Genomic DNA, 12789 nt, shown 5'->3' with positions numbered 1-12789 from the left:
GAGCAAGTTCATACTTTCTGACGGTCAAATTTTTTTGTTTCGTAGTGTCCCGGTATTTGTGTCTGATACAAGAACGCCAGCATTCTGTTACACTACATTGCCCCTTTGCCTATAGGTGGCAGTAATGAGCCCGAAAAGTGGTTTGCCAACCGCCTATTAAAAGAGAAAGCGTCTGCGTTCCGTTTCACCTGCCCGGATCGAACGTGTTTGTTAACGCTGTCGTTTAACGATTATGCTTACTGGTGAGTGCACTCGATTTTTTTTAAGCTTGCAATATCGCCAATAATTAAAATGAGGGGGGAAGTCAAAGAGTTAGTCAAACCCCTGCTAAACTGGCACCGTGACACTGCTACTTAAGCCTCATTAGTCAGCGAGCTAACAAGCTAATCTCGGGATGTCACTGACTTGTGAGATGTTTTCTCAAACCTAGTTGAGATGACTTTAAACCAAGTCCTTCTGAGCGCATCTGACCCAGTGTTGAGCATTTCAAAGTGTCGATTATTTTCTTCTTCACCCTCCCTTTCTCGGGCGGACTCGCAGGGTTCCTCGCCAGCGTTAGAAATGTCTGAGATTGTGGCAGACAACTCTGTAATTGGCAACATCCAGGAAGATGTTGCTCCGGGATCCCCGTGCGGCGAAGGCTACCTGTTTGTGGAAGCCCGGCACCCCAACACGGTCCTGCAGGGTCTCAACGCCCTGCGGCTCAAAAACTCTTTCTGCGATGTCACGCTGTGCTGCGGGGGACAGGAGTTCCCCTGTCACCGCATCGTGCTGGCCTCCTTCAGCTCTTACTTTGAGGTACGCATGAGTCAATACCACCCTAAAGTGCCTTTCAGACCGCCCCGTTTCAACCGCCCCAGATGACCTAATTGTGGAACGTGTGCTTGGCTTCATCCCCCTTTGCTGACCATTCACCAGACAATGTTTAGCACTGCCCTGAAGGAGTCCAAACAGGAGCGGGTGGCAATCAATGGAGTAGAGCCGCAGATGGTCGGCATGCTGGTGAGCTATGCCTATACGTCTGAGGTCTACATTTCCAAAGCAAATGTCCAGGTAGGTTTTGCCAAATTCTGTTCTTTGACTTTTTGCACAGAACGTATACTCGCAAAGCTTTCCCACCCTTGTGCACTGTTATGCCAGACCTCAACACAATTCACAAGCGCACGGTTATATAAATTGCATGACGTCAGCAGCCTCTCATTCAAAAGAGTAAGTCTGCAGCCAACATCAGCCACACAGCTTTCCATGGCTGTTGGCAAATTCAGTCATAGCTCCGCCATCTGTCTACGTGCCCCTCCCTCCCTCCGATGTGGTGGAAACCTGACCGACTCTGCTCTGTCTAGGCGCTGTTGGCAGCAGCCAACATGCTGGACGTGATGGCCGTGAGAGAGGCCTGCTGCAGCTTCATGGAGCATCAGATGGACGAGATCAACTGCGTGGGGATCCACTGCTTTGCCGAGGCCCACTCCTGTAAACTGCTGGAGAAACGAAGCATGGACTACATTCTCAGTCACTTTAGCGGCGTTTGCCAACAGGTGTGTTACGTTGCGGAATGAAAGCCTGCCATAAACTAAGGAGCCCAAGCCGCCAATCCACTCAGGGAATTCCTTTGTACTATTTGTGTCGTACTTTCACAAATCTCGGGCGGTTTGATTCATGTTTGAATTCTTTCTCGCAGGAGGAGTTCTTGACCTTGTGTGTGGACAAACTAACTGAAATCCTCGCCAGCGACCACCTCAACGTGTCCAGAGAGGAATTGGTGTTCGAGGCCGCCATGCTGTGGCAAAATAAATGTCAGACTCGCAAGCAGAGCTTTGACAAGGTGGGATTTGAAGTGAACGCTTCGTAGCTGCCGCGTGCTGCGGTGGAATTCGAAGAGCTCGACTCTTAGCTCTTTTCCTGCAGGTCTTGGAGCACGTCCGCCTGCCCCTCATAAGTCCCTACTATCTGCATGATGTGATTGAATCTCTGGAAGTGGTGAAGGAGAACCGCAGATGCCAGAGGCTCATCTCAGAAGCCAAAGACTACCTGCTGCTGAAGGACCGCCGAAGGGAGCTCTTCTGCTCCCGGGTACGGCCGCGCCGATCCACAGGTCAACATTTTACCATTACAGATGTTAGACGCTGCGTGGGAGTAATTTATTTGACTGTCAAAAAATAGTGCCACCCTTCGCATCATGTTACCGGAGTGGGGGTTCTGTTACCATTCTTATGTTTCCATGGTAACAGGGACATCGGAAGTAATCATAACAGTTGGCGGCGAGGATGACAAAGTGGTGCTGCGCAGCGTGGAGAGCTTCGATCCCCTGACGAATAAGTGGAGGGACCATGCCTGCCTGCCCTTCGCTGTGAGCAAGCACGGGCTGGTGGTGTCAGGTGGGCTGAGACAAAAGTGACCGTAAAGTCCATGGTTCTTATTATCCTCGTGAACTTCAATTAATCTCCAAGAGATCACAAGCCCCACCAAGCCGCGTGCGCCTGCTCTCGTCTCGCCTGTAGACTCCGCCCTTTATTTAGCCGGAGGGGAGTTTCCAGACGGCTCGGCCAGCAGGGAGATGTGGCGCTACGACTCGTGCTCCGACACCTGGATGGAAATGGCTCCCATGAACACGTCTCGCTCAGAACTCGGTGAGTCTGTTTCATTTCACGTCGCAGTGCTCTCCATTCACTCGCCGCAGCAAGACGTGCAACTTCTGTGTCATCGTATTTAAAAAAACACAAAACAAAATAGCCATTGGACTACATGAGCATCTTTCTCTCTCGCTCTCACTGTCCTTGCTGGCAGGCCTTGTGATGCTGGATGGTTTTGTGTATGCTGTGGGCGGCTGGGAAGGTCACTTTCGTCTGGCCTCCGTGGAGTGCTACAACCCTCACACCAATTGCTGGCAGTTTGTGGGCTGCGTCAAGATGGCAGTCACAAGTCCTGCTGTCGTGGCGCTGGACGGTCTTCTCTATGTTACAGGTAGAACACGCTGCCCTCCTAATTTATAATAAAGCGCCTCACTTTAAGATTCTAAATTGTCAAACGATCCTGGCCTCTTGTTGACCGTGTGTGCCTTTTGTCTGTCCCGTAGGCGGAGCCGTTTTGGAAGACGGCGACGGCTCCGATCTCACACAAGTGTACAACCCGAAAACTGCTATGTGGACGGAGGTTTCTCGGATGCAGATTAGTCGTTCGGGTTCTGCGGCTTGTACGCTGAATGGAAAGATTTACGTCATAGGTATAGTATTTGGCTTGACTGTATTTACTTGACTCTCATTGTGTCAAAGGTTGACACTGAACAGAAAATGAAGCATTAGCTTTATTCTCAATGGGTGCTATGATGACACATTCTGCTACTATTTTAGTTGCAAATCTAAAAACTGTAAAAAAAAAAAAAAAAAAAGCACTTTTAGAAAAACTGTCTAAATTCATTTGTAATTGTGGTGCCCCCCGCAGCAGTAGTTTTTCACATGTGCTCCCTCCATTGTCACACAAAAGAATCACCCATATACCGTATTTTCCGCCCTAAAAGGCGCACCGGGTTATAAGGCGCACCTTCAATGAACGGCCCATTTTAAAACTTTGTCCATATATAAGGCGCACCGGCTTATAAGGCGCATAAAATAGAAGCTATACTGCATCAAACTGAGGTTGACTAGGGTTGCGGTATGCATCCACTAGCCAATAACCAACGAGCCCTCTGTAAACAATCGCGTTTCTCAAACGATCTCCTATAAAATGATCAGAACTGACTAAAGTTCGATCTAACGCATTGGTACTACTTACCTATGTTTCCCTTCCATATCGATCCGTAGATTTACTCGAAACATTAACAGAGCAGCCTATTTTGACATGAAATAGCCTGGTACGTATAGCAGCTATCGCAATAGCATTAGCCATCCGCAAAGTCTCACGAGCCTCAGCGAAGTGTAAACAATCGCGTTTCTCAAACGATCTCCTATAAAATGATCGGAACTGACTAAAGTTCGATCCAACGCATTGGTACTACTTACCTATGTTTCCCTTCCATATCGATCCGTAGATTTACTCGAAACATTAACAGAGCAGCCTATTTTGACATGAAATAGCCTGGTACGTATAGCAGCTATCGCAATAGCATTAGCCATCCGCAAAGTCTCACGAGCCTCACCTCGCAATCTCCCATGAGCCTCAGCAAAGTGTAAACAATCGCGTTTCTCAAACGATCTCCTATAAAATGATCGGAACTGACTAAAGTTCGATCCAACGCATTGGTACTACTTACCTATGTTTCCCTTCCATATCGATCCGTAGATTTACTCGAAACATTAACAGAGCAGCCTATTTTGGCATGAAATAGCCTGGTACGTATAGCAGCTATCGCAATAGCATTAGCCATCCGCAAAGTCTCACGAGCCTCACCTCGCAATCTCCCATGAGCCTCAGCAAAGTGTAAACAATCGCGTTTCTCAAACGATCTCCTATAAAATGATCGGAACTGACTAAAGTTCGATCTAACGCATTGGTACTACTTACCTATGTTTCCCTTCCATATCGATCCGTAGATTTACTCGAAACATTAACAGAGCAGCCTATTTTGACATGAAATAGCCTGGTACGTATAGCAGCTATCGCAATAGCATTAGCCATCCGCAAAGTCTCACGAGCCTCACCTCGCAATCTCCCATGAGCCTCAGCAAAGTGTAAACAATCGCGTTTCTCAAACGATCTCCTATAAAATGATCGGAACTGACTAAAGTTCGATCTAACGCATTGGTACTACTTACCTATGTTTCCCTTCCATATCGATCCGTAGATTTACTCGAAACATTAACAGAGCAGCCTATTTTGACATGAAATAGCCTGGTACGTATAGCAGCTATCGCAATAGCATTAGCCATCCGCAAAGTCTCACGAGCCTCACCTCGCAATCTCCCCTGAGCCTCAGCAAAGTGTAAACAATCGCGTTTCTCAAACGATCTCCTATAAAATGATCGGAACTGACTAAAGTTCGATCCAACGCATTGGTACTACTTACCTATGTTTCCCTTCCATATCGATCCGTAGATTTACTCGAAACATTAACAGAGCAGCCTATTTTGACATGAAATAGCCTGGTACGTATAGCAGCTATCGCAATAGCATTAGCCATCCGCAAAGTCTCACGAGCCTCACCTCGCAATCTCCCATGAGCCTCAGCAAAGTGTAAACAATCGCGTTTCTCAAACGATCTCCTATAAAATGATCGGAACTGACTAAAGTTCGATCTAACTCATTGGTACTACTTACCTATGTTTCCCTTCCATATCGATCCGTAGATTTACTCGAAACATTAACAGAGCAGCCTATTTTGACAGGAAATAGCCTCGCGGGTACAACAGCTATTCGGTGACGCCCCCTGACTACAGTTGCCGTAATGCTGGGAAGCGATGCGACCTTGTAATTTATTAGTCGTACTAAAACGTACTGAAACATTTTGGCAGAGCACTGTGTACAACCAGTATGGATCAACAAATTCATCAGTTGATCCATATATAAGGCGCACTCGGCTTTTGAGAAAATTTTAGGTTTTTAGGTGCGCCTTTTAGGGCGGAAAATACGGTAAATGTTCGAACCCCGTGTGATGCTAACTTGGGTATCAAGTTCAGTTGCTTGAGTAAATCAAATGGCAACCTGAGGTTTTTTGTTCTGAACTTTAGGTGGGTGGCACGCCTCCAAGGAAAACACAGACAAGGTAGAGTGCTACGACCCCAAGACAGACCAGTGGACCATGTGCGCTCCCATGAAAGAACGACGCTACCGGCCCGGTGTCGCTGTGGTGGATGGAAAGATCTTCGTCCTGGGAGGGGAGGAAGGATGGGACCGGTGAGGTGAAAGCAAAGCTGTCCACACCTTTGCATTTTCTGTCGCGTTAACAAATGGACGTCTGATCTTCCCCACCACCTGTCAGATATCACGACACTATCGAGCGATACTGCGACAAGACGGACACATGGGAGATTGTCGGCGAGATGCCCACCAGTCGAAGCTGGCTCAGCTGCGTGTCGCTTCTGCTGAGGAAAGACGGTGTGTCGCACTACTTCCCCGCTTTGCCAAACAGCTAAGTGACGATGCCCGTGAGTCTCCTTTCGCTACAGGGGACACGGCACGATGGTCCTTGTAGCTGTGTTTTTGGATTATTTATTTGAACTACGTCAAACTGTGAGAAGGACATGCTGACAATTGTTCTATCAGCAATATGCTGTATGGGCAAACAAATCCAACTGTGAATATTTTTAAGATATTATTTTCAGGTACTCTGACAAATGTAAGGTGTGCTTTCTATTGCAAATGTTTTTTTTTTTCAGGATTATATTAACTTCATGTTGACTATTTTTGTAATTGTGTCAGTAAATAGAATCAAAAGTGACTAATAAAATGTTATTTTAAAACATCTGCTTGTCTTGACTTGTAAAAGAAAGCCAAGCTCACAGTAAACATCAGAACCAAAGAACTGTTGTCTTCGTTGTGAACAAGCTGGCATACTCTGATCGAATCCAAGTGTACGCTATGATACATTTTGTGTGTTTCGTTTTTGTGTGGTATTCTTTACATATTTAGGACATACGGACCAACTCTGGTATGCAAAAATAAAGCACGTCACATGAACAGCCTTTGTCCTCAAGTATCCATCAAAAACGGAGTTTACAAAGATAGAACGTTTGATTGCAAACTATTTGGCTCTTTAAGCTCAGTGGCCTAGTGGTAGAGTGTCCGCCCTGAGACTGGAAGGTTGTGGGTTCAAACCCCGGCCGGGTCATACCAAAAACTATAAAAACGGGACCCATTGCCTCCCTGCTTGGCACTCAGCATTAAGGGTTGGAATTGGGCGGTTAGATCACCAACTGATTCCCGAGCGCGGCACCGCTGCTGCTCACTGCTCCCCTCTCCCCCAGGGGATGGATTAAAATCACACGGGGATGGGTTAAATGCAGAGGACAAATTTTACCACACCCAGGTATGTGTGTGACGATCATTGGGACTTTAACTTTACCGAATGTGGCCATCAGACACCGCGGTGGAGCGGACCCATTGACGTCACTAGTCCGCCATATTTGTCCTCCTCTGGCCGTCGACGTCGGAGACATGAGGGGAATTCGATCCTTAAACAATCTCTCTGTGAGTTGTGGGATTTCTTCTTGTCACTGCTGTTCATTTTAGTTTGGCCACCGGTCGTTAGTTGACAAATGTGAACTCGCACTTAGTTTTGTGGTTAGCCGACCGGCTAGTTAGCTTGTCAGGGCTGGCTAATGCGGCGTTTTTTAAGAATAAAAAAAAAATCCTGCAGTTATGTGCATTTGTCTCCGTTGGGTCATTACTAGTGTGCCAAACGTCAAATATGCGACAATGCGCGTGTGCTCTTCTACTTGCCTCAGTTCGACACGACCTGAAGGTCATATTCGGAATGCCTTGTTTTTTCCCTGCATTAGTAAAGCATTTTTTCTTCAACCCGCGTTGAATGAGCCAAAGTTCATCATTTACATCGGAAAAATCTCACGGTACAGCACCAATTAAAAATGTCCCAACCGTATGGACTGAAATCATAATGGACGCTCCTTTTAATTACAATCCTTGTGCCGTTCTCAACTTAACATTAACTTGAATGTGACTAAATCAAGATGGACGCTAACATGTTTTGTTTTGCTGGTCTGGTGTACACTCAATCAACTTCCCCTTAATGCAATGTAAACGTGCACTATTAGACAGCGACTGTCTGGACTCTGGAGGTCGACTTTGCCTTATGAAATCCGCAACTGTTTGAGTTTCAGTGGAAAGGTGTATGCATTAAAATGTTGTCGAATGCAATTTTTTTGGGTGTAGGACTAGGTTAATGACAATTTTTCTTTTTGGCTTCTTTGGCTCTCATCGCCACACTAATTGTGTGAATATTTTATTTCAAGGCCGTATCCCCAGCCTTAATTTGTGTCTCTGTGGTTCATGTAGAAGCGTTGCTATGCAGCTGCCAGGCCAAGTGAAGCGCTGACTGAGTCCTACACGGGATACCAGTCGTCCGGAGTGTCGCTGCCCGCTCCTCAAAATGTCCAGGTTGGTGCTACTTCACGGATTAATTTATTTTGCCGGCCTTGGTCAAAGGTAAGCGTCTGCTTCGCATCAGGTGTCCAAGCTCCCAAACGGGTTGGTGATAGCGTCCTTGGAGAACTACTCACCACTGTCCAGCGTGGGTGTGTTTGTGAAAGCGGGGAGTCGCTATGAGTCTGTGGAGAACCAGGGTGTCGCTCATGTGCTGCGGCTGGCTGCCAGCCTGGTAAGTTGGCACGTGTCCAATCCCTTTGAACCTTTCGCCGGGACGTGTCACCATCGTCATTGAAATGAATGGAAATGCCATTAAGCTGTTCCAGTCCCCCAAAATACCTAGCAAAACGTTTTGTCGTGTGTTTTTAAAAAAGAAGAATACCACTCTGCAGTGTTGGACTTTGTGAAACCATACAGAAATGGTGTAACGTCGTAGAATTGTAATAATCCAAGAGTTGCCAGATGTTTGCAGCAAAGGTGGCCGCAACACTGGCTCACTCTTCCAAGAGGATAAAGAAGAGGCCAGTTTGTCGTGGCCCTGTCCAATGTGCCGCTCTGGGCTTTGGTATGGGTTTGATTTTTCCTCACAGGTTCCTTTTGTTTTGCAGACCACTAAAGGCGTTTCTGCCTTCAAGCTCTGCCGTGGCGTTGAAGCACTCGGAGCCAATCTGAGGTCAGGTTCTCTCGTGCTCGCCGAGTGCCTATCTGACAAGTGTAAGCGTGATCCTGTTTGTGCTCTCGGCCATCCACCCGCAGTGCTGCGCTGTCCCGAGAAACCATGGTCTACACCGCACGCTGCTTTAGAGATGACCTGTAAGGATGGATGCCGTCGGCCCACTTCCGTTGAGTTGCCGCTCAGAGATGGATGCCGTGCCGCGTGCTGACACCAATGTTTTTGTGTGTGAGCAGAGATAACATTTTGGAGTATTTGGTCAACGTGACCACGGCACAGGAGTTCAGGCCCTGGGAGGTGTGTGACCTGACATCCAGGGTGATTGCCGACAAGGATCGGGCCAAGCGAGCTCCTCAGCTAGGTCAGTGGTCTCAGCGCCCGGCCACCGCGTGGCAATCGGCTTTTGTGGCCACATGCTTTTGGCAAACTGTTGTGCTCAAGGCCGCACCCTCGACCAGGGGTCACCAACATGGTGCCCGCGGGCACCAGGTCGCCCGTGAGGACCGCATGAGTCGCCCGCAGGACTGTTCTAAAATTAGCTCAAATAGCGGCACTTGTCAGTGAGCTGCATCTATTTATTTTAGTCAAACCTCGGTTTTCGAACGTCCTGGTTCTCGAACAAATCAGAATTCGAACAAAAAATTCGAGATTTTTTTGCTTCGGTTGTCGAACAAAATTCGGAGGTCGAACCTCGCGAGATGAGCCGGGAGGACCCGAGAAAACCCGACCGTGCGGCCCGGATGCCAACTGACTCTGTTGTTATTGTATTTTCGTTACTTTGAGGATTTTATTAACCCCTAATCATGCCTCCAAAGAACGCAAGTGGGAGCAGTAAAGCCATACTAAAACACAAAGACGCTCTTAAAGCAATGCGACAGTGAGCGCCCGGCGCGCTGCGGTTGCTGCGCGATCAGACCAAATTAAGCTCCCTGCGCGATCAGACCAAATTAAGCTCCCTGCGCACTGAGGTCCACTTAAATTTTGGAAAGTACATCAGGACTTTAAAAATATTTTCAAAATTTTAGCGACGGCTCTGTCACAATAATGCAACCAGCGCGGTGCAGTTGCGCGGTCGGTGACGCGCTACTGTTGCGTGTTCGGCTATGCGCTGCAGTTGCGCGATCGGACAAAATTAAGCTCCCTGCGCACTTAGGTCCACTTAAATTTTGGAAAGTACATCAGGACTTTAAAGATATTTTCTAAATTTCAGCGACGGCTCTGTCACAATAATGCAACCAGCGCGGTGCAGTTGCGCGGTGGGCGACGCGCTATGGTTGCGCGATCGGACAAATATGCGCAAATGAAAAAATGCTTAAAAATGCGAGGTTTTTTTTGTCTTGAAACGGATTAAAGTTTTTTCCATTATTTGAAATGGGAAAAATAGATTCGGAATTCGACCGATTTGCTTCTCGAACCGCCTTCTGGAACGGATTGTGGTCAAAAACCAATGTTTGACTGTATTTTTGCTATTCTTGTTAAAATCACACTTACATGTGAACTGGAAATGACAATAATAACACATAGTGAAAGCCAAATTGAGCAAATTGGCTATTTCACAAGTGTGTGACAAACTGGTAGCCCTTTGTCTTCATCAGTACCCAGGAAGTAGCTCTCGGTTTAAGAAAGGTTGGTGACCCTTGCCCTCGACTATGTAACCTGGTTAAAAGAACCGAGGAGGCCGCCGCGTGCCCATCCCATCTTGATGAGACAAGACCTAGAGCAGCATTTTAACATGTTGCCAACTGATGATGTTTTTTCATCCCAGCAAAGGCACCCCAATGCACATTTTGGAATGAGTCTCCTCCGTCTTCTCCATTCAGGTGTGATTGAGAAGTTGCATGAAGCGGCTTATAAAAACACCCTGTCCAACTCGCTGTACTGCCCAGAGCACATGGTCGGAAAAGTCTCTCCTCAGCAAGTATGAATTTGCACTTTTTTTTTTCTTCTTCAAACTTTGAAATGTGGATCTGTTTTTACCGGTTGACATTGTCATTTATTGATCAATCAAGCGCCCGGTTCTAGCAAAGGGCTCTTCTTGAACATTCATCCACTCTTTATTGTTTACTTACTTTCTTATGGTATATATGGATGCTTTTGCTCCTTGATCTAAGTTTGAGCCTCTGAAAACATTTGGATGCACCTGCTTAGCTGCTCAACCTTTTTCTAGCAAGCAGCTGATTTTTCTTTGAACGCCTCTGTGTTGTTGTCTTCCACATGTAGCTGCACTCATTTGTGGAGGACCATTTCACCACCGGCCGAATGGCTGTCGTAGGGCTCGGTGAGTGTCTGCTCCTCATGGTGGCTCCTTTTTTTTTTTTTTCATAACATCCTGCCTCCGACGTGTCTGTTTTCAGGAGTAAAGCACTCTGACCTGACAGAGCTGAGCAAGAGGTTCCTCAGTGTCCGCAGTGGGGCCGGAGCGCCACTCGTTCAAGCGACTTACCGTGGCGGTAAAGACCATGTTCGTTCACCTCATGAAATCGCCGTCCCCGCCGTCTACCGTAACCGCGCTCCGTTGCTTCCAGGTGAGCTTCGTGTTCAGAACCAGGACAGCCAGGTTCATGCGCTGGTTGTCAGCGAAGGCGGCGTGGCGGGCGGCACGGAGGCCACCGCCTTTGCCGTGCTGCAAAAGATCCTGGGAGTTGAACCACACGTTAAGCGGGGCACTGGCATCACCAGTAAACTGAGCCAGGGCGTCACCAAGGTAACCTCTGGTTTGGCCGCTGGGATGGTGTTGCATGTTACCCGTTGAGCCAACAGCAACAATTAGCGACGCTGGTTGCAGCCGAACACGGCCATCCATATGGTGAAGTCCGCACCTCCGGCGGAAACACAAAGACAGTTCCTTGGAACAAACTGTAGGACCAAAAATAACATTTATTTTGAATCACCACAGATGATCTTCAACATAGTGTTGTCCCGACTTAAATCGTCTCTGCTTTTCTGTCAGGCTTCAGCCTTCAACGCCTCATATTCCGACTCGGGTCTGTTCGGCGTCTACACCATCTCGCAAGCGAACGTCGCCAGAGACGTGAGTCCTGGCGCACACGCACAAAAAAGGCCGAGCTGACCTTAGCTCACAAATCACCCAATGCTCCTTGTCGTCGCCATCTTGTACAGGCCATCAGAGTGGCCATCGCTCAAGTGGGCAGCGTGGCCGAGGGCACCGTAACAGAGGATGACATCACAAGAGCAAAGTGAGTTTGGGCTGAAGATTGCAGAGATACGCTTTCAGTGTCAAAGACACGACATTGTTTCAAACTGGCACACTGATTAACATGTCAGAAAATTGCCAAACATTTTCATCATTCTTTTCCATAATAAGCGCAAATGTTTCGTATTGATCTAGCACATCTATCTGCTATCAGGGAGGACAACAGATATTGACCGTTGAGAAGCTGACATTTTCAGCATTCATACAATTTGAAATGTATCCAAACGAAGAATGCAGACTGCAGAGATGTGACATTGCTACCCACACTTTGTGTGCAGGATTCAGGCCAAAGTGGATTATCTGCTGTCAACTGAGAGCTCGGACGGCCTGATGGCCGAGATTGGCGCTCAGGCCCTGGAGACCGCAGCGTACCGGCCGCCCGAGGCGGTTCTCCAAGCCATCGATGCCATCACCCGGGAACATGTGGTCAAGGTGAGTGTCTTCTGAAAGTGACTGCTAACAATGCTCAATTTCCAAGGAAGGAAAGGACGATGGCACACGATATCATTTCTCTTATTTCATCTAATCAAGGCTGCAAGAAAATTTATGGACGGCAAGAAGACAATGGCAGCTTGTGGACATCTTATCAATACCCCTTTTCTGGACGAGTTATGAAAAACGTCTGCTCTATTAAATAAGAAACACTTAAAGCCCACAGCTTCCTGCTGCGACTCATTTTGTGTGACCGGTCATTTACAGTGTATCCAACAGCAGTATCATCACCTCCCCCCCTCCCCTTTCCAAAAAAGGGAGGAGGGGGAGCAGCCCCAGACCATGACGCTCCCACCGCCATGCTTGACTGTAGGCAAGACACACTTGTCTTTGTACTCTTCACCTGGTTGCCACCACACACGCTGGACACAAAATA

At 47.6% G+C, this 12789-nt stretch overlaps 2 protein-coding genes across 4 annotated transcripts; both read left to right on the top strand.

Annotated features, from left to right (window-relative positions):
- The first annotated feature begins 128 nt into the window (after positions 1-128).
- Positions 129-6394, top strand: si:ch211-256e16.3 (kelch-like protein 5). 3 transcript variants are annotated; one of them, XM_037257170.1, is made up of 12 exons: positions 129-242; positions 541-798; positions 919-1053; positions 1344-1535; positions 1679-1822; positions 1906-2092; positions 2229-2375; positions 2499-2627; positions 2785-2961; positions 3074-3220; positions 5661-5826; positions 5912-6394. In XM_037257170.1, exons 2-12 carry the CDS (start codon positions 562-564, stop codon positions 6063-6065), a joined length of 1815 nt encoding a protein of 604 aa, XP_037113065.1. In that variant the 5' UTR covers positions 129-242; positions 541-561; the 3' UTR covers positions 6066-6394. The 3 variants fall into 3 exon arrangements, with proteins under 3 accessions (XP_037113065.1, XP_037113066.1, XP_037113067.1); XM_037257171.1 differs by having other exon boundaries at positions 5661-5831; positions 5912-6045; XM_037257172.1 differs by lacking the exon at positions 129-242 and having other exon boundaries at positions 724-798; positions 861-1053.
- Positions 6395-7011: 617 nt separating this feature from the next.
- On the top strand, positions 7012-12578 carry LOC119126119 (cytochrome b-c1 complex subunit 2, mitochondrial). Its single transcript, XM_037257231.1, has 14 exons — positions 7012-7119; positions 7945-8046; positions 8117-8266; positions 8643-8707; positions 8791-8847; positions 8944-9068; positions 10528-10625; positions 10928-10985; positions 11062-11157; positions 11233-11411; positions 11658-11738; positions 11828-11904; positions 12200-12353; positions 12453-12578. The coding sequence occupies exons 1-14, from the start codon at positions 7087-7089 to the stop codon at positions 12534-12536; spliced, it is 1359 nt and encodes a 452-aa protein (XP_037113126.1). The 5' UTR covers positions 7012-7086; the 3' UTR covers positions 12537-12578.
- The last annotated feature ends 211 nt before the right edge of the window (positions 12579-12789 follow it).

Source organism: Syngnathus acus, chromosome 8 (genome assembly GCF_901709675.1).
Source record: "Syngnathus acus chromosome 8, fSynAcu1.2, whole genome shotgun sequence".
Classification (NCBI taxonomy): Eukaryota; Metazoa; Chordata; class Actinopteri; order Syngnathiformes; family Syngnathidae; genus Syngnathus; species Syngnathus acus.
Note: the sequence above shows the minus strand (reverse complement) of the source record. Positions and strands in the feature narration are given on the sequence as shown.

Excerpts from the sequence above, each read along its gene's own strand:
- si:ch211-256e16.3 (XM_037257170.1), top strand. The coding sequence starts at position 562 with ATGTCTGAGATTGTGGCAGACAACTCTGTAATTGGCAACATCCAGGAA. Across the intron at positions 2,093-2,228 it reads ACGGCCGCGCCGATCCACAG|GGACATCGGAAGTAATCATA; the intron begins GTCAACATTTTA and ends CCATGGTAACAG. Across the intron at positions 2,376-2,498 it reads GCACGGGCTGGTGGTGTCAG|ACTCCGCCCTTTATTTAGCC; the intron begins GTGGGCTGAGAC and ends TCTCGCCTGTAG.
- LOC119126119 (XM_037257231.1), top strand. The coding sequence starts at position 7,087 with ATGAGGGGAATTCGATCCTTAAACAATCTCTCT. Across the intron at positions 7,120-7,944 it reads GATCCTTAAACAATCTCTCT|AAGCGTTGCTATGCAGCTGC; the intron begins GTGAGTTGTGGG and ends TGGTTCATGTAG. Across the intron at positions 11,739-11,827 it reads AAGCGAACGTCGCCAGAGAC|GCCATCAGAGTGGCCATCGC; the intron begins GTGAGTCCTGGC and ends CATCTTGTACAG.